Raw genomic sequence first — 19,713 nt, forward strand, 5'->3', positions numbered from 1 at the left:
TACACTTTTTACACATTTTTTATTTTGTATGGTAATTTAAATATAGACTTTAAATACCTTAAAAACAGAGATCCCCAACCATCAGATAGCAACCAAGTACCGGGTATTGGAAGAGTTGCTAGAACTCCCTGGATGAAATGCCTTCCATAATTAAGCCTTCTTTTTTATTTGATTTCTTTCAATGAAAAGTTTGGTATTTCTGTTTTGTTATAAAACATTTTTCATATTCTTTCAGTTGGAATCTCTTGAACATTCTACTGGCAAAACATTAAACTTCTACTACTAACAATTAAAAAAAGAAGAAGAAAAATAATCTTAAAATCAGTTGGAAATCAAATGGAAATGGGTATTTTTAATAATAACAATATACAGAATATTTAAGCCGAGTAAAAAAAAAAAAAAAAAAAAAAGGAAGTAGCCCTGCAATAGCGATGGAGAAATTGTGAGATCAAATCCCCCATCACTGGTGCATCTCTGGGCACATCCCTTTAACTCTGAACTGCTCAGCTTTGTGTGTGGATTTAGGCACTTTTAAGATGCGTTGTACAAAAGCATACCCCAAAATACACAAGTCTTTAAGTCTTTCAGCTCTGCTATAGCGAGACGCCATGTTCAGGGTTCATGAGTCCTCATCTGTGTGACACCGAATTACATTTCCACTGGACGTGACGACATCTTATTTTTCAGTCTCCTCAGATTCACAATCGCTGTCCAGTTCACCGAAATCGTCCAAATCGTCCTCCTCGTCAGGTTCATGAGCGTCTCCCTTTTTCCTCCTCCTGTTCCCTTTTGGCTCTTCTTCCTCCATGACTTCTTCCTTTTTGTCCAACCTGCAACAAGTAAGCGTTATGATAATTTTTCACAATTACTGCGAAAACATCATTGGATTTAACTGAACAGACTTTAAATGAATGCAATACGCGATCGGTCCACTAGAGGGCAGTTTATGTACACAGCTCGACACTTCACTACATTTGACTCTACAGATCACCATCAGCTCGTTATCAAACCCTTTGTGACATCAAACACAGTGGCTTTTTCTCCATATAGTGTAGGAAAAAAAAGCATTAAAAAAAATACTATAAATCTAATTGAACATTTAAAAAATGTCTCTGAGAAAAAAAAACCCCGCAAACAAATGAATACGTTTTCGCAAAATTTCGCATAAGCACAAATAATCATGTATAGTGTCTATATGATGTATAGTCATTCTTTTTTTAGTTACCCTACGGCTGACCGTCAGCTTGGTGTGTCCCAGGCTTTAAGTTCTTATCCTTCATTCTTAATCTAGTCTTATATACTTCATTGGTTAAATATGAAGCTACTTTTGGAGAGAAAATGAAAATAACTAATTGGACCACAGCGGATCATACGTCTCCATACTACTCATTCCTCTTCATCTGCCTCTTTCAAATCTTCCATCTTAGCCTTCCTCTTTTCCTCAGCATTCTTCTACAGATATACCTCATGTCCCACCTCTGGACACGACCAAACCATCTCAATTGATCCTCTCTCTTTGTCTCTAAAACATCCTACATGCAGGATGCCCTAAAATAAACATCCTCGTCACTCCCAACGAAAACCTCAACATATTCAGCTCTGCTACCTCCAGCCTTTTACTCAATGCCATTGTCTCTAAACCATACATCTCAGGTCTCACCACAGTCCTATAAACTTTCCCTTTCACTCTCACAGATACTCTTCTATCACAATTTACTCCTGCTATCACTCTTCTTTACCCACTCCACTCTGCCTGCACTCTTTTCTTCACTTCTCTAACACACTCTCCATTAATTTGCACTGTTGACCCCAGGTACCTGAACTTCTCCACCACTTCTCCCTGCAACCGCACCATTCCACTGCCCTCCCTCTCATTCACACACATGTACTTTGTCTTACTCCTACTGACTTTCATTCCCCTTCTCTCCAGCGTGTACCTCCACCTCTCCAGGCTCTTCTCAACCCGCTCCCTACTCTTACCACAAATCACAATATCATCCGCAAACATCATTGTCCATGGAGACTCCTGTTTGGCCTTGTCCATCAACCTGTCCATCACCACTGCAAACATGAAAGGGCTCAGAGCCGATCCTTGATGCAGTCGAACGTTCACCTTGAACCAGTCTGTTGTTCCTACTGCACACTTCACTGCTGTCACACTGTCCTGACTTTCTCTATACTTTTCCACCAACATTTTCAAAGCAAATTTTGCATCCATAGTCACATTAAGTTCCTTTCTAGCTGTCTCTCATCACTTCTGCAGTAGTTGCCCAATCATCCAGCACCTCTTTACCACCACAGAGACCCTGTCTGACCTCTTCCCTGAATCTCACACTATAGTCTTCCTTCTTCGGTTACCACCATATTATTTTTCTTTCAGTCCTCACTCTCCTCCTCTTCTTCTTCATCTCCAAAGCCATCCCACAGACCACCATCTGATGCTGTCTAGCTATTATCCACTAGATTTAATAAGATGAAGGTGGAAAAGGAAAAAAAAAGGCAAACATACAAAAATGAGCATATCAACCATTGGCCGCCCTGATTTTTTTATATCTGTATCGGTCAGAGAAAAAAAAAAAAACAAAGAGCGACCTCATCTTAATTTATCCGTACTTTCCCAAAAAAATATTGACACAATAGACAAGAACTGAACATCACGGAAATACCTTCGGCGGTACCTGTGGCAGATGATTTATTTTATAAAAAACTTTTAATAAAGTTAATTAAGAAAAATCCTGCAGCTGTAAAATACTTACGGAATAACCACTTCTTCGCTTTTCCCACATTTAGCGCACAGCTGCAGCTGGAGTGCACACGACCTACACATGACGTAATACGCATCCGTCACCGTCTTTTGCAGGCACTTGACACTAGGGGGCGACAGAGCACCAGCAAAGAACATGGTATTTTAACATTCAAATCCTGTATCAATCGACAACCTTTAATATCAAGACAGATCAAGCGGGATTTACAGCTTTACACACACTCTGCCTCCAGAGAGTAAAATACTTTGCCATGCATCTTGACAAAAATGTTGGTTGGAGATTTTTTTTAAGCTTCTGATTCAGTTCATCCCAGAGCAGTTCAATAGAATTTAGGAATTTAGGACTTTAGGTGCAGTGACCGGGTAGATCATTCCATGATAGAGATCACTCCGGCTGACTGTTTGCTGTCTAAATAACAAGCTCGGATGTACACTTTATCTTGTTGCATGCTGAAGACGGTTCCAATGAGCCGCAGTCCAGACGGAATAGCATGGTGATGAAATATATATTCTCTCGGTTATTGTGGAATCAAACATATATATTTCAGCTCATGCGGTGTGTGAGCTTTCTGACCGTCCGATCAAAGGACGTGAAAATGTCGATGTTATTGTACGCCCGCTAGAGGGCTCCAGTGACTCCAGCCTGCAATCTGATTGGTTAAAGCGACCAGTTGCAGCACAACCAAAAAAAAACAGCTATGAAGAGAATCGAATATTAGGAATAAATTAATAAACATTCAAGAATGAATCATCTGAGTGTATTTTACTTAATATTATAATTAATAATTAAATGTCTCTTAATAGATATGTTGGAAAATAAAAAAGAAGTTTTCGTGTCTGACCATTTGCGAGGTTGCGTGAGGGACTTGTACTTGTTGTATTTGACCTTCCACTCCAGGATTTCTTTACAGCGCTGACACACTCCATCATGAACCTTCGCATTGGCTTTCTGCAGAACATCAGGAGAGAGAAGACGCCATGAGCTCACACCGACCAGCTCTGCATGCTCACTACCAGATCACGTGTTCACGTTAGAACCTCTTACCTTGACTTGAGGACTCGCGCCGTATTTATCATTCTTAAAAGCGGTGGCGTTTTGAAATTTTTGAGCTCGAGCTCGAGACCCAGAGCCTTTCTGAGAACTCATTTCCGGTCACTTAGTAGAAATACTGTAAACGACCAGGAACCACACGGCATGGTGTTTCACTCGGTGACGTAACGCACACATACCGGAAGTACACATTCTGACAAATCCCCCGGATGTACCCTCACGCGTCCGCCATATTGGAAAGGTCAACAGAGGGTCATCCCTGATCAATCCGATCAATTCAAATGACAGCAGCTCACTTTGTTTAAAACATTAATTAAAAATAAAGTGATTATTATTAACCATCAATTATTTAATTAACAATCGGATTTTTTATCAATCAACGAATGTCCACAAATATTTTATTCTTGAACCACTGCCAGCAATGATTTTTTATTTCTTCATATTAAATGACATTATATTTTTTCTCTGTTATTAAAAATCTGTAGCTTCTTTCAATATATTGTAGAAAGTCCATCAAATAAGTTCATTTTATCAGGTCCATTATAACACAGACCTGTTTCCCAGTTTGTTTCTCTCTCTCTCTCTCTCTCTCTCTCTCTCTCTCTCTCTATATATATATATATATAATTTCATTCTTTTACACACACACACACACACACACACACACACTATATATATATATATATATATATATATATATATTTTTTTTTTTTTTTTACCTTTTATTCTGTAACTATTCGTTTTTCCCCAGTAGTAAATGATGATTGGTTCGCCGAATCAACTCCCACCTCCAATGCCTTCTTATCATTGGCTGGAGCGAGCTGTCAATCATGTGATGTAGACATCCGGTACATTTCGGAGTAAAATAAGAAAGAACCGGAGCAGAGCGGGAGCTGAACGGAGTTCCTGTGGTTGTCACTGGTTTGTGTGTCGGCCGCGTCTCGAACGGAACACCGCGTTGGTTCTGTTTGAATTCCCCCGTGCTGGGACTGGGGTTTACTGTCAGATTTCTATCCGGATCCATTCGGAACACATGTTGTGGATCTCTTTACAGCTCGGCCCGGCGGAAAGGTTACCGAGGCGGCGGCGGCGGCGCATCACCGCGTCCCGAACGGAGGAGTGAAGAACCGGAGCGATACCGCGATCACGATATCCTTCATATCGTATCACTCGATACATCTGATAAAAAACAAAAAAAACAAAACAGTGATATCAGAAGATTTTTTTGCTCATATCAGGAACCAGAATATTTTGAATATTTCGTGTCCAGGTATGTAAACAATTATAATCAAATAATAATACTAAAAATATTGACACGTTAACACATTTATCAAGAAACACTATTACAGTGAAAAAAAAAAATATATAGCGGATCCTCCGCATGTTTGATTTGGCACATGTTTTTACGCTGGATGCCCTTCCTAACGCAACCCTCCCCAAATTATCCGGGCTTGGGACCGGCACTGAGAGTGGCTGGGGATGGTTCCCTGACCGGGAATCGAACCCGGGTCGCAGCGGTGAGAGCGCCGCACCTTAGAAGCCGAAAGAAAGAAAGAAATATATATATATATATATATATATATATATATATATATATATATATATATATATTTTATATATATTTAAATATATATATAAAACCACAAAAGTCACAGGACACCTTCGAGGAATTGTAGAAGTATTTATGGATGGAAATTATTTACTGATTGGAGCAACTCAAGAAGCATCTAAAGAACTACAATAGGGCTAAAATGACCGTTCTCTTGGTGTGTGTGTGGTGGGGGTTTATACACACACACGCTCTTTCTGCAAGTAAAATTTTTAACTAGTGGATTTAAATTGAAAATCAATCCGGGAATAAACTGGAGGTTTGAAAATGCTACAAGTCATTTTCTTTGAATCGCAGGTTAAAATCAAACTGTCAAAACTGGCTTCGTTCTGCTTCGTTTTGGTGTTGATGATAAAAGGTTAATGAATGCTTGTCAGTTTAGTCATTATGATGTCACTCTCGGGCGATGCTCTGAATGAAGATCGTTCGGAGATACGATCGAGGTGTTTCGCTAGCGTCGCCGTCGGCAGGACTTCGTTTCCTTGGTTGCCTGGTAGCTTTACCAACCTGAACCGCACAACGACGCTTTTCATCTAGGACACGAAACGTGATGCGTGACGAGAGCTGTAAAAAAAAAAAAGATATCACTTTATTAACCGTCTCTCTAAGTTGCGTAGCAGGTGTGTGTGTTTTTTTTTTTCCTGCGTCCAATCCAAATATGTACAAATTGAATCACGTGTGTCCAGCACTAATTTCCCCAATATACTCGCTCTGACTCTTAATGTAGTCAGCAGATTAAGTGTGTGTTTCCCCACACTTTGCCTTCAGGGCAGCGTTTTACACACACACACACACACACACACACACACACACACACACACACACACACACACTTTCAGTTTTATTATGATTGAAAGCAAGAGGTAATTCCTGTATGTCAGGCCTTTAACCCGGTTACATGACCACAAGCTTTCGGTGCTTCTGCTTGAAAAGCATTCTTTTTTTTAAACGGTAGAACCGTTGAGGCGGAAGGTGGAGATGAAGCACCTCGGGAAGGAGCGATCAGCTGAATCCTCAGACAGACTCTGCACACTTTAAGTATCAAGGATGTGACATTTAAACTCTCGTTGACTTGCAAAGTGTCTCGGTGCATGCACAAGCTCCACACCTGGGTGTCATTGTGTGCGTGTCCCGTCACATGACCATACATGGAGAGCTTGGAGCAACGTCCAGAGGGACAGGAAATATCCGGAGAAAGGGTCAAATCCTTTTTTTAGTTTTTCGTAGAGACGAAACGGGTTCACATCCGACTGCTTCCTGTTTACGTCTTCGCCTTCATCTGCGCTTTCTCTTTACGCTGCCAAATGATGTAGCTCAAGGTCCCAAAAGTAGCAGCCTAGCAATACTGGGGCTTCACCCCCGACCTTTTGATCAGTAACCCAGAGCCTTAACCACCGAGTTACCACCTTCCCCATGGTTTACCAACAAGCTGCCAGAGACATATAATATAATATCCCAATCCTGGTGATGGTGGGAAATAAATCAAGCGTATACATCCAATTCCACATTTAGTCCTTATTTCCTGTTAGGAAAAACCTCCACTCTTCTGGGAAGATGTTCTAGATTTTGAAGTGTGCTTTTGGAGATTTGTGTGAGATTCATTCATCCCGATTCTTTCCCAGATTCTGTCGGAGCATTTACACGCTTCCCTCGTTTCAAAGCGATTTCCCGCACGTCATTTTTATTTCCTATCGCATTAAACCTCGTCGTTTTCTTTTTTTCCTTTCACGAGTACGAGATAAGCGTCACGGCCACGTTTCTCCGAGACTCTGCTGTGGTTTCTCAGTTGTTTGTGTCACACGGCGTGGCAGGAAAAACACATTTCTAATCCGTAGTTTCGAATAAAGACATCTTTTATAGCATTTGCACGTCTTTGGTGTTTGGAATGCGACTACAGCTAGTTTGACGACTACGGCGTCTTGTGACTTATTTTACTTCAAAATGCATGACGCCGTCATTGCATGTTTGTTTGACAGAAGACTGTGGAACGTGGGGGGACAAACCTTTAGCTTCGGTGCGTCAAGATTTTCCATTACTTGTGGTAGAGAGTGAATAGGAAGCCTTCTTGGATTCAAAAGGCACTTTGCAAATCCCAGCTTGTTAGGACGCCAGAAGTGTCCTGTGCACAAAGCCAGGTCCATGAAGATACCATGGGGGAAATAATCATTTGAACCCCTGCTGAGTTTACCCCTTACACGTTTTTATGGCAGGGTTATTTTAACTGAGAGACAGAAAGGTTAGAAATTGAATTGCATTTGAAATACTAAATTAGCAAGAATTCTGCCTCCCACACACCCAAATTAGTCCTGTCCCTTTAAGAAAACTCCTAATATCAACTTGTGTGAATAAAAGTCACCCGTCACAGAATCAACCTCTCCACCACCATGGGCGAGACCAAAGAGCTGTCAAAGGACATCAGGGACAAGTTTGTAGACCTGCACAAGGCTGGAATGGGTTAGAAGACCATCAGCAAGAAGCTTGGTGAGAAAGAGACCAGTGTTGGCGCGATAATTCGAAAACCTACCATAAAAATCCTAGACTTTATTCTTTGTAAGCGGGTAAATTTACAAAAGCAGCATGGAATCAAATAATTATTTCCCCCACTGTGTGAGTTAAAGCTCTGACCTCAACATTTGACTGCACCCCAGGCCTCCTCACCTCACCTACATCAGTGTCTGACTTTATGAGCACATATTTTCATAAGCCAAACACTCCAAAATCTAGTGGAACATCTTCCCAGAAGAATGGAAGTTAATAAACAGCCAGGTTTGTGTTCGCCTGTAACATGAGCAAAAGCAGATGTTTAGCAGAACAGAACATGTGAGCCAACGAACTGACTGGGATCCTGCCTCAGGTGATGAGACAGTTGCAGTGTAGATGATTCACAGAATCAACATGAGAACTTGTTCGATTGTCGCGATGTGGGCGTGATTTCTTTTCTACTCCCAGTAAGTTTCCCAGTAAGCCGTGAAAGAATCACAACCGCATATCCTGGAAACAAGTGTGTTTAGTAATTAGTGAATCTTTGGTATGTTTATTTCTTCCTTTTATTAGAATGAATCACTTGTCGCTGAGTGAGCTGTGCTGCCTGTTCTGCTGCCCGCCGTGCCCGAGCAGGATCGCGTCGAAGCTGGCATTCCTGCCCCCAGAGCCGACGTACACGCTGCTGAGCGACGAGAGCGGCACGCGCTGGACGCTGCACCTGTCCGAGCGCGCCGACTGGCAATACTCCGCACGCGAGAAGGACTCGATCGAGTGTTTCATGACGCGTACGGTGCGCGGCAACCGCATCGCCTGCATGTTCGTGCGCTGCTCGCCGAGCGCTCGCTACACGCTGCTGTTCTCGCACGGCAACGCCGTCGACCTCGGCCAGATGAGCAGCTTCTACGTAGGCCTCGGCTCGCGCATCAACTGCAACGTCTTCTCCTACGACTACTCCGGCTACGGAGCCAGCTCAGGGAAACCGTCCGAGAAGAACCTGTACGCCGACGTCGAAGCAGCGTGGCACGCCCTCCGAACCAGGTGAGCGTTTACACCCGCCCACATTCACCAAGCCCCGCCCCCAGGATTTGCCCTGGCTCACAGCATCACGTATCTGAACACAGTATTCCAAATTGGAAGTTTGTATTCCAACAAGACCCTTAGAAAAAAAAAGAGAGATGGTGTGTGTGTGTATAATGTCAGTAAGCACAGCTGCGCCTCTCGGACCCTGTGTGTCCTTATTTCACAAAACATGTCTCAGAGGACCTGCGGACAAACACGCACAAGCAATAAACAGTGAAACTGCTGATGGGTGTTGTGTACAGTTTCAGTTCATCCTGAATGAGGAAGTAAGAGTTTAAAACTCTACTTCTTTAAATGTGCTTAAAATGTATTTAATAAAATGTAGGTCCAGTAGGCGGAGCTTCATGAACAATGCGTGGGAAATTGCTCATTACTAATACACTACAAAAATGTTGTGGACACCTGACCATAAGATCTGTATGTATGCTTTTTAGAAATCCCGCATTTTATAAGAATTTTCACTGTTCTAGGAAGATGTTCCACTAGATTTTGTGGAGATTTGGGCTCATTCAGCCACAAGAGTGTAAGTAAAGTCAGGTACTGATGTGGGAGGAGGTGAAGAGGTCTGGCGGCGTCAGCATTCACATTCATCTTCAGTAGGACTGAGCTCTAGAGCCATTTAAGATCTTCCAACCCATGTAATGCATATTGTCATGGAGATGTATTTGGACACAGGGACAGTGTCCTGCTGGAACAAGTTTAGGTCTCCTAGTTCAAGTAAAGAGAAAACTTCATGCTCCCACCTTCAAAGACATCCTATACAATTGTGGGCTTCCAGCTTTGTGGTAACGGTTTGTGGAAAATCCACACATGGCTGGAAAAGTCAGCTGTCCTAATAGTTTTCTCCAAAAAGTCCATTGTCCATTGCTGTATGACAAAGTAATAAAACACGTGTGGACATGTTGTTCCATAGAAATAATCAACAGCCCGGAAGCAAAGCGGAGAAACGATTCCTCCACAATTTCTATTAATTTTAAGTTACAGTTAACATTCTAGAAAGTCTGTGGGGGAAAAAAAGACAAACATTTCTGTGGAGCATCTGTCATAGGAGGGAGAGAGAGCGAGGGATAATTTATCTGACAGCTGGAGGAACGGCATAAGCGTTCAACATAATGCCTGTGATGTAACGTCCCTCGAAAATCATCTCGTCACTGTCAGGAGAAAGAGAGAGGCAGAGAAGATAAACGTGCAGTGTATTCCGTGCTCCACATGAAAATATAAAAAGCCAAGGCTTTCAGTTGCCAGTTCTTTCAGATCATTGGAGTGTTAGAGTGATCTCTAAAGCTCAATCAGGTTCTCAGACATCTCTTGCATCCCACTATCTGTCTGTTTTGAGGGGCGGGGGAGTCCTGGTTCGTCCAACGTCTGCTATTTAAGAATTATAGAAGCCATCATGCTCTTGGGAGCATTTCGTGCGGCAGAATAATTATTTTGTAGCCTCTGTGCCTCGGAGACACAATCATGTCTCCGAGCCCTGTACTCGGTTCCTTTACTGTGAGCAGCATTTGCACCCAATACAGACTGGTGCCTGCCTTTTCAAAAACCTGTCCAAATAATGAAGTAGCATGGAAAAGATAAGAGAAATAAAGGTGGTAACAAAAAGTATCAAGACTAGTAGTGCTAACTGGCCTTCTGACCACGTCTGCAATTTTATCATGATCAGGAAGAGATCTTCAACGAGATCAGCCGCCGGGAAAACATAAAAACCATTCAGCAACTTGTGCACGATGATCCATTTGGCGACTTCGCCCTCTTCCCGAAGAGGAAGATCCTGCTTAATGGTCACCATTTTGACACCATTGCGGAGATCCAGTGCCAATTGCAGAAGCTGCTGGACACGGTCCGAAAACTTTCAGGACACATTCCGCTCTGTAAAGACACAACTTTCCTAATGGGTCATAAAATTACTCAATTCAAAAATCCAATTAAACAAACTGAAACTTTAGCAAAATGCATCAATAGAGACAATTGGTCAGTAAACAATTAATAGAAATGTATTACCTTTTGGGAAATAAGTCACTGCAAAGACAAGGATTTTTAATCGCCTGTTCGATTTGCATTAAACAGACCAAGTTGACAAAACTCAAAGAAAGTGGCAGGAATGCTAGGGGCGCTGTATTTCTGTGCAAGGGGACCTTTTTGAAGGTGATGTGTAAATGTAGATAAATAGAGTACTTTCTTGTAAACGGGGCTTGTCTCCAAAACTTTTTTGATACCACCTCGTAAGATGCACATGTGCAAGGTTTTTTTTTCTTTTTCTTTTTTTTCTTTTTTTAAAACTGGGTTTATCCACCAATTTGTTTTTCTTTTCTTTTCCACAGGATTAATCCATCACCCTGACACCACAGACCATAATCCATATGAGAAAACTCCGGTACAAAAACGGGAGGCTTTAGGGAGAGCAGTTACATCTGCAAATTGCCACCGGGTGACGACGTAATACGAATTGCACCACGCTCAGCAAAACCCAAATGGTTACCTGTGAAGTTGCTCTATATAGAAATGACGACCCAGAACTGTTACGTGGTGAAATATGAAACGTCGCCGAGTCTTCTTTCAGCCGCGGCCCTTTATAATGTGCGCTGTAAAAACGTCTACTTGCACGACTTTATTTTTGTCCCCTGGTGTTGAAAAACAGGAAACCCGCAAGCGACGTTTTCTAGATTGGCTTGCGGTGCGTTAAATGCGATATACAAATAATCGCATGTAACGCAGCTGCCGAGAATTTAAACACATTTACACAGTGACAATGATGACTTCAGGAGAGAACAGCCGATAAACAACCCAGTTGTAAGACAGAGAAATTATTCGGGGCTCACTGATCTTCATCAGACGTTTTCATAGAAAGTACACCTTTAAATATAACACTTTGGTAACGGGGTGTGTGGCTAACTCTGTTCCATCACATTCATTTGAGCTGCATATCCTGTCTCTTTCTTTTTTTTATTTTATGCCATTCCTATGCCAAAATTCCTGTCTTGTCCTTCTTGTGAGTGGTGTCTTTGCTCCCTCTGAGGCCTCCTCCACAAGGGCTGGGGGTTCAAGGGGCGTTGTTGTCATTCCTGGCGGCTGGCGGAGCCGCTGTTCCAGTTTAGGGGTTGCAGCCCCACTGGGACGTGTTTGGCTTTAACCTAGCTGTGCTTTGAGTCCCTTATATTTCTCCTGCTTCTCATATTACTTCCTCTGGGATGGTTTCTGTGTCTGATGATCCTTTATCTAATGTAAAGTTCCCACAGGATTATAGCTTTGTACATGTGCTGCTCCCTGTGGTTTTGCGCTTTTGGCCCCAGGAGTGGTCAACAATCCATACACAATGCCTGCTATACAGTTCCTGGCCACATCTCACATGTATGCCGTATTTGTCTCCACCCAGGTACATTATTTAATTGTCTCTCGGTCTGTTTCATCTCTGATCCAGTCTGGTAGTAAACAGTGGAGACATCTGAGTATAGCTGAGCAGTAGATTTGAGCTAGTGGACTGGAGGTTGTGGATGGGGACATGTTAATGTGAAGACTGTTAAGAATGCAAGTTATACCGAATGGTGGGGTTGGTGGATCTTGAGGGTGTAAAGCAGTTGGATGGTGGGGTTGGTCGATCGTGAAGATATGAAAGGGTGGATGGTGGAGTTGATTGATCTTAATGGTATGGAGGAGTGGATGTTAGGAATAGTGGATTCTGAGGGTTTAAAGGGGAAGATGGTAGTTATGGTGTTTATTGAGGGTGGGAAGAGGTGATGTGAATGCGTGGATGGTAGGGATAGTGGATCTTGAGGATTTGGGGTTGGTGGAGCTTCAGTGTGTGGTTGGTAGGAATGGTAGATTGTGAAGATGTGAAGGGTAGATAGTAGGGTTGGTGGATCATAAGTTTGTGAAGGGATGAATGGAGGGTTGGTGAAACTTGAGGGTGTGGTTGGTGGGGTTGATGGATCTTGAGGATATAATGGGATGGACGGTGTAGTTGGTTGATTTTGAGGGTGTGAAGGGGTGGTTGGTGGGAGTGATTAATCTTTATTTTGGATATTGTACTGATTGGGGGGCAGTGGTGTGTCTGGTTGATTCAGGGATTTGTAGATGGGTACGATGTGGATGTGGATTAAATGATGCGGAAGGTGGCAGTGCTGTGGACAGTAGATTTGGTATGGAGACATTGTGGATGGCTGAGGCGCCGTGACTGGTTGAGTTAGTAGATGACTGAGTTGGGATGAATGTTGGATGTGATCTACATTAGACAGTTGTTGATTGAAGTTGTGATTTTTAGACATTTCTAAGTTGCCCCACAATAAAGCAACGTGGAATCACGTTTAAAGAGAAGACGTGTTAATAGGAATTCGATGCTCCGCTAGGGCATTTTTGCGGACCTCATCAAGTTTCGGCTCTCAAACTTCTAGTGATGCATGATGTTTACGATACAAAGTGTCCCGTTGTGTTTTTGCGCATGGTGTGCGTGGATGAGACTCGGACCTCTGTGTGTGTGTGTGTGTGTGTGTGTGTGTGTTCATGTAGTCAGGGGTGTTGCCTCAGTGTACACAGGATGTTCATTGAGCGAGATGGATCCACCCTGCTGCCTGTCTGTACAGGTGAGTCAGCCATGAGTAAGCAGGCGTGTCAGTTAAGACTGAGCATACACACACACACACACACAATTATAACATGCAGACACATTGTTGTGTGTATCTGGAGAACAGGTTCCTGTAAATGCACGATGGTAGAGTTTAACCAGCAGATACGCTGGAGTAAGTCTCATCTTGGAGGAAGTGAGAGAGAGATGCAGAGAAAGGAAACAGCTGAGAGCGACAGAGTGAACAGAGATAATGGGTAAAAAGTGAGTGAGAGATGGGGGAAAAAAATAGAGAACAAGCAAAAAGGATAATGTAATGATAGATTTTAGCATAGAGAAAAAAGAGATACGGAAAAGGAGGTTTTTGTTCGAGATCGAATAAAAAAAATGGGAAAAGAGAAGAAGGGGTGGGCCAGGAATAAAGGTAAGCAAAAAAAAAACTGTATAAAAGTAGGACATAAAAGGGCACTAAGGAATAAAAAAAAAAGGGGAAGAAAGAAATGACAAAGAAAAACGGAAATAAACAGAATTTGAATGGGGCAAAAAAGCATAAAATAAATTCTGAGATAGAAAACGAAAGAAAGAGAAAGATTGAAGAACGACATAAGGATAGGGGAAGAAATAAAGTGACAGACATGCATAAAAAATGACAAATAGATTAGAAGATGGGGACAGAAGACATAGTTGGGGGATGGAGGAAACATCGAAGATGGAGGAATAGAGAGAGAATAGATAGGGCATGTTGAGTCAAATATTGATTGGTTGCCTGGCAACCGATTTCCCGATGAGAAAGTTTTAATGGGGAGGGAGGGAATGGAGTGGAGGGGTCCTTTTCCAGAAAGTAGAGGGAGGGAAAAAAATCTTATTTGTACTGTTTCCCACAGCACACAGGGGGCAATTAAGTGTTCCTTTATATCTGAGACAGACATTCTGAATACATCAATGAGGAATTTGATGTTTCCTGGTGCTTCAAGCGAGTCTGTTCACTCAGGAACATTACATAATCACTTGCAGATAAGAACTCGCACACACTTGAGCGTAAAAAGAATATATTCGAATGAGATGTTCAAAATATTAAAAAGTTCTGCCATAATTTTGGTCAAAATCTCCAACCAGGATGTCGAATCAGACTCCGACCCCCTGTATCTGCTGAGCAGTTTTCATATTTTATACAGCAGGAGAACTTGAGAAATGATCAACAGATCTGAATTTCTGATAAGCCCTAGTGATGCAAGAGAAATTGTAACATTTATTGGCTAATGACTGGATATTAACACATGACTCATTCCTGCTAACTGGCACAAGGAAACTATTTTATCTAAAGATCTGTAAAGATCCTGCATCACTAGGATTGTCAGGATTACTTCCTTGTGTCCTCTTACAAGAAAGTGTAACTGATGATGATAATAATCATAAAGTAATAATAAAGAATAGCGAGCACTGGGGATCTGCGGGTCCAAGCGCTTTTTGCTAATTTGACGTTACGTAGATTTGATTGATACATGGTGGCCATGGTGTTTACGTTTTAAACAAGGTTTCGATTATTACTGACGTTTCAACCTCTTGCTTTGATTGGGTTTGGCTGGACTAATCATTTTCCCTCTGGCTTTTTTGACACCCTACATGTAAATAAAATTATTTTCGATTGGAGTCCACTGGCTGCAGCTGAGGACGGTTCCACATGAACAGTCTAAAGACCCCCGAGCTACTACTCATACACGTTTTCCAACAGTGAACACTTAATAACCTCAACACTGATGAAACAACAATGAATAGACATTCAAAGTCAATCCGTTTTGAGTCTGGTTCCTCTTAAGGTTTCTCCCTTGCCACTCTCTCCACTGGCCCATTAATAGGTATCTATCTGTCTGTCTGTCTATATTAATATCTATCTATCTATCTATCTATCTATCTATCTATCTATCTATCTATCTATCTATCTATCTATCTATCTATCTATCTATCTAATCTGTGCATACATGGAGACTTGGGCTAATGAATTAACAAGAAAAAAACATTTACTTACTAATTTATAGACCCTATCATGCCAAATATTGACACATCTGGAAGGAAAAAAATGTCAGTCTCTAAATTGCTTTGTAGAAAAATCCCAGCATGCGCAGTAGCAGGTCTAAGGAACGTCCAGTATTTCCCTGGAAGTAGCTGTTTAGACAAATCACTGAGATGTTTATTTTTTCCCATTGAATGCACATCAAATTCATCAGGTCCTCGTTTATAAAACGCAAGGCCGCGTTTCTTGGTTCGGATTTGTTCATGTGTCGTAGCTGTTGGCGTAGAAAAGTATGAAGCAGTAAGACTGGAATTTAAATCTTTCTAAACACCACATTTGTCCTCATTTGCTGTTATTAGTAACGGCCACTCTTCTGGGAAGATGTTCCACCAGAGTTAGGATTGTACTGGTAGAGATTAGTGGAGGTTTTTATAAGACACAAGGTTGTTAGTAAAGTCTCAGGTACTAAGGTAGGTGAGGTGATGAGGCCTGGAGTGCAGTCAGGTTTGAGGTCAGAGCTCTATAGCAGGAGATCTTCCACTCTAAATCATTTAAAGTGAAGGGAAAAGTTGATGATACCGCATCTAATACTACCTTAGTTCGGAATAAAACCAGATATGGCTAGAAAATCAGGTGTCTCGATACTATTGTCCATATTTTGCCTGATACTCGAGAGCGATCTTTCTGATTTAGCGCATACTTTCTGTAATGTCTTCTCCTGAACGCTGTACATTAGCAAATCAAATTAAATCAAATCAAATTTTATTCATCACATACATACAGGGTACGACATGCAGTGAAATGCTTTATACGGCGGTCCGGCAAGAGGGGAATAGGGTGGGGAGAAAGAAAAAAAAGCAGATAAATAAAGTATAAAAACTATATAAAATAAAATATAAGGTATAAAGGATATATAAAGATAGGTATGTAAACAAACAAAGAGAAAAAATGTATATACAAAGAAAATCCTTATGGCAGTAGACAGTGAAACAGTAAACAATGTATACCAAAGTGTAAACAATAGAAAACTTTAGTGGTGGGTTGTCCATAAAGTGTCCATGTGCAGTATGGTGTGGTGTAAAGTGTCCATAAAGTGGCCGTGTGCGGTATGGTGTGGTGTAAGGGTCCGTAAGTGTCCGTGTGCAGTATAGAGTGACCATAAAGTGTCCATGTGCAGAATGGTGTGGTATAAAATAAATAAATATAAAGTGCACTTTGCTGTGCAAGTCCAGAGTTTAAAGTGACGTGGTGCGAGAGGTGAGGTATGTACAGAGAAGAAGTGTGATGATGGAGAGAGTGGACCAGCTTTTAGATCCTGGGTGTTTCCTGGTTTAAACACCGAATGGCCTGTGGGAAGAAGCTCCTCCTCATTCTCTCTGGCCTTAGCAGCTAATACGACTGGCTTTAAAACTGGACGTGTGAGACGGAGTCTTTTTGCGTGACGTTTGGTCTGAAGGTTTACTTTTTATTTGCATGTCAAGGACAGTAACGTTTGCCTACCGGGCGTCGACCCATGCTCGTGATCAGTCAGTAATCCTCTGGCGTTCAGTAGCGTTGAAGGGCTTATTCACATTCAGGCATGCGATCGAGATGAACGAGGAAAACAAAATGATAATTTTTTTTTCACCGGAATAAAAAAATTCTTATTGGGTGTGTTTCATTTCTCAGGTACGGTATAAGGCCTGAGAACGTGATCGTGTACGGACAGAGTATTGGGACGGTGCCGTCCGTGGATCTGGCGGCCCGGTACGAGAGCGCCGCCGTCATCCTTCACTCGCCGCTCACCTCGGGTATGCGGGTCGCCTTCCCGGATACCAAGAAGACCTACTGCTTCGATGCCTTCCCAAAGTACAGCCTTTATTTCTATTCCAAAAAAGGCAAGGAAACTAATAATGATGTATTTTTTTTTAAGTTTTTTTTTTTTTTTGCTCCGTTCCACAGCATCGACAAGATTTCAAAGGTGACGTCACCGGTGCTGGTGATCCACGGCACTGAGGATGAAGTGATCGACTTCTCGCATGGCCTGGCCCTGTACGAACGCTGTCAGAAGCCAGTGGAGCCGCTGTGGGTGGACGGTGCAGGACACAATGACGTCGAGCTCTACGGCCAGTACCTCGAGAGACTTAAGCGGTTCGTCAGCCACGAGCTCGTAAACTTGTAGGACCGAATGGACAGAAAAACACACACACACACACACACACAGCTCCCGACTGCACCAACACTGACAACTCCACAGCAGCCTTTTTTTTTTTTTCTTTTTTCTCTTCCTCCTCTCCATTATAGACATATAGAGGAGTGACCCAAACTGCCTTTTCAAGTGTGTGAGAGAGACAAAGAGACAGGGGACGGGTCCATCCCAGTGAGGGTAACCATCTGTACAAGAGCTGTGTGTGTGTGTGTGTGTGTGTGTGTGTGTGTGTGTGTGTGTGTGTGTGTGTGTGTGTGTGTGTGTGTGTGTGTGTGTGTGTGTGCGCTGATAATCATATTTCCAGTGATGTCTAACACAAGATCGCTACATCAAACAGAACATTATTTCTACCTCTGTTTTTTTAGTTGGGATGGGGGGTTCCTGATGGGGGGGGGGAAATATCCCATAATTTCATTCTGCACACAATTTGGAGAAAACAGGTTGATAAAACAGTGACACTGATACAAGCTACTTTTTCTTTTTTTCCTTTTTTTTTTTTTTCTTTTTTTCTTTTTTAATGCAATATCATGTCAGTGTCATATACTGTGATGAAACTTGGTCCTGGTGCTGGCGTACACACTGTCCTGCACAAGTTAGTGTTCCTAACATGCATCAGCTGATTAATAGCGTTTCCTGATTTGTGTGTAAGTGTATGTGAGAGCAGGGAGTGTGTGTGTGTGTGTGTGTGTGTGTGTGTGTGTGTATATTTATATATATGTGTGTATATGAAGCAATTTGCATCAGAAATCCCCCATGTCTTTAATACTGTATTTTCATTTGTGTGTAAAACTCGCTGTGTAATATAGCTTGTGTGTGTGTGTGTATGTCTGCAGAAGTATTGCGAAAAAAAACTAAATGCACTCTCAGGTCGACTTTTTGAACCATGAAAAAGCTGCATGATTTGGTCGACGTTTCGAAATTTGAGCCGCACTGACTTGCAAAACAGTGACGTTTCAAAACTGTGAACTTCGCACGCCGAACGCTACTCTGTTTTAACGTTTCAGTTTAGTGAATGCTGCTTGTTTGGTGAAATGTTTCGGATCAGTGAACACTGCACATTTAGGGTGAGATCAGTGTAACGTTTTGGACCGGTGAACGCTGCACAGTGTAACGTTTTGGACCGGTGAACTCTGCACAGTGTAACGTTTTGGACCGGTGAACTCTGCACAGTGTAACGTTTTGGACCGGTGAACGCTGCACACTGTAACGTTTTGGACCGGTGAACGCTGCACACTGTAACGTTTTGGACCGGTGAACGCTGCACATTCTCTGTAGGGTTTCGGATCGGGAACAGTGGACATTCAGTGTAAAGTTCTGAATCAGTGAACGCAACACATCTGTAACATTTCAGATCAAATCTCATTAACGTGAGCAGATAAACGAGGCGTAGAAAGAGCAAGCCGAAGACTCTTTCACCTGCTTTAACCTGATAACGATGGCTTCATTATGATCCCGTTGTTTGGTGCGTTTCATCAGTTTAAATGTGGTTCAAGAGTATTAGAGGCTTTATTTTATCGAGACGCACCACACTGTCCGATTAAAACTCTTCGCCGTTCGCATCGAGGGTGCTGGAATTCCGAACACTCTGAACATGTTCTTATGTAGCTACACCCCTCTGGCTGATCCCATTTTGAAGATCTCTAGATGAAATACTGAACACGCTGACGACTGTTTGTACATAGCTTTGGTGTGTATGCTTTTCTTTTTTTAAGTCTTAAAAAATTGTAACAGAATAAATTGACTAATATTAATAGAACTTGAAATGATTCGTGTTAATAATAATTACAGTGCAGTGATTTTGTTCCAGGTGGACTCGATTATTATTTTTGAATTTGAAGACACCTTTCAGTTTTGGACGCAACGTGTCCCGTAGGTGCTGACGCTCTTTACGATAGTTCTAATAAAAGATTTAAAAAAATGGATGAAGGATGAAATTTAAACCTTTTGTTCACTCTCCTCTTTTGTTCA

The 19,713-nt window shown here is 42.1% G+C and overlaps 2 protein-coding genes across 4 annotated transcripts; one reads left to right on the top strand and one right to left on the bottom strand.

Moving 5' to 3' along the window:
• Window positions 1-4,002, bottom strand: c27h9orf85 (chromosome 27 C9orf85 homolog). The gene is made up of 4 exons (XM_046841420.1): window positions 3,810-4,002; window positions 3,607-3,713; window positions 2,757-2,870; window positions 1-830 (listed from the first exon to the last, which is right to left on the bottom strand). Exons 1-4 carry the CDS (start codon window positions 3,909-3,911, stop codon window positions 677-679), a joined length of 477 nt encoding a protein of 158 aa, XP_046697376.1. The 5' UTR covers window positions 3,912-4,002; the 3' UTR covers window positions 1-676.
• Window positions 4,003-4,660: 658 nt separating this feature from the next.
• On the top strand, window positions 4,661-19,685 carry abhd17b (abhydrolase domain containing 17B, depalmitoylase). Of its 3 annotated transcripts, XR_006924706.1 has the most exons (5): window positions 4,661-5,085; window positions 8,479-8,946; window positions 17,226-17,405; window positions 17,499-19,432; window positions 19,553-19,685. XR_006924706.1 is itself a non-coding variant. In XM_046841758.1 (4 exons), exons 2-4 carry the CDS (start codon window positions 8,480-8,482, stop codon window positions 17,716-17,718), a joined length of 867 nt encoding a protein of 288 aa, XP_046697714.1. In that variant the 5' UTR covers window positions 4,661-5,085; window position 8,479; the 3' UTR covers window positions 17,719-19,685. The 3 variants fall into 3 exon arrangements, 2 of the variants coding, with proteins under 2 accessions (XP_046697714.1, XP_046697715.1); XM_046841758.1 differs by having other exon boundaries at window positions 17,499-19,685; XM_046841759.1 differs by lacking the exon at window positions 4,661-5,085 and adding an exon at window positions 7,820-8,372 and having other exon boundaries at window positions 17,499-19,685.
• Window positions 19,686-19,713: the final 28 nt, after the last annotated feature.

This window comes from Silurus meridionalis, chromosome 27 (genome assembly GCF_014805685.1).
Source record: "Silurus meridionalis isolate SWU-2019-XX chromosome 27, ASM1480568v1, whole genome shotgun sequence".
Lineage (NCBI taxonomy): Eukaryota > Metazoa > Chordata > Actinopteri > Siluriformes > Siluridae > Silurus > Silurus meridionalis.

What these genes read in the sequence shown, in the direction of transcription:
- c27h9orf85 (XM_046841420.1), bottom strand. Translation starts at nt 3,911, where the DNA reads ATGAGTTCTCAGAAAGGCTCTGGGTCTCGAGCTCGAGCTCAAAAATTT. An exon ending in GCGCGAGTCCTCAAGTCAAG is followed by an intron (nt 3,714 to 3,809) that starts GTAAGAGGTTCT and finishes GATGTTCTGCAG; the next exon opens with AAAGCCAATGCGAAGGTTCA. An exon ending in CTCACGCAACCTCGCAAATG is followed by an intron (nt 2,871 to 3,606) that starts GTCAGACACGAA and finishes GTCGCCCCCTAG; the next exon opens with TGTCAAGTGCCTGCAAAAGA.
- abhd17b (XM_046841758.1), top strand. Translation starts at nt 8,480, where the DNA reads ATGAATCACTTGTCGCTGAGTGAGCTGTGCTGCCTGTTCTGCTGCCCG. An exon ending in TGGCACGCCCTCCGAACCAG is followed by an intron (nt 8,947 to 17,225) that starts GTGAGCGTTTAC and finishes TTCATTTCTCAG; the next exon opens with GTACGGTATAAGGCCTGAGA. An exon ending in TGCTTCGATGCCTTCCCAAA is followed by an intron (nt 17,406 to 17,498) that starts GTACAGCCTTTA and finishes TCCGTTCCACAG; the next exon opens with CATCGACAAGATTTCAAAGG.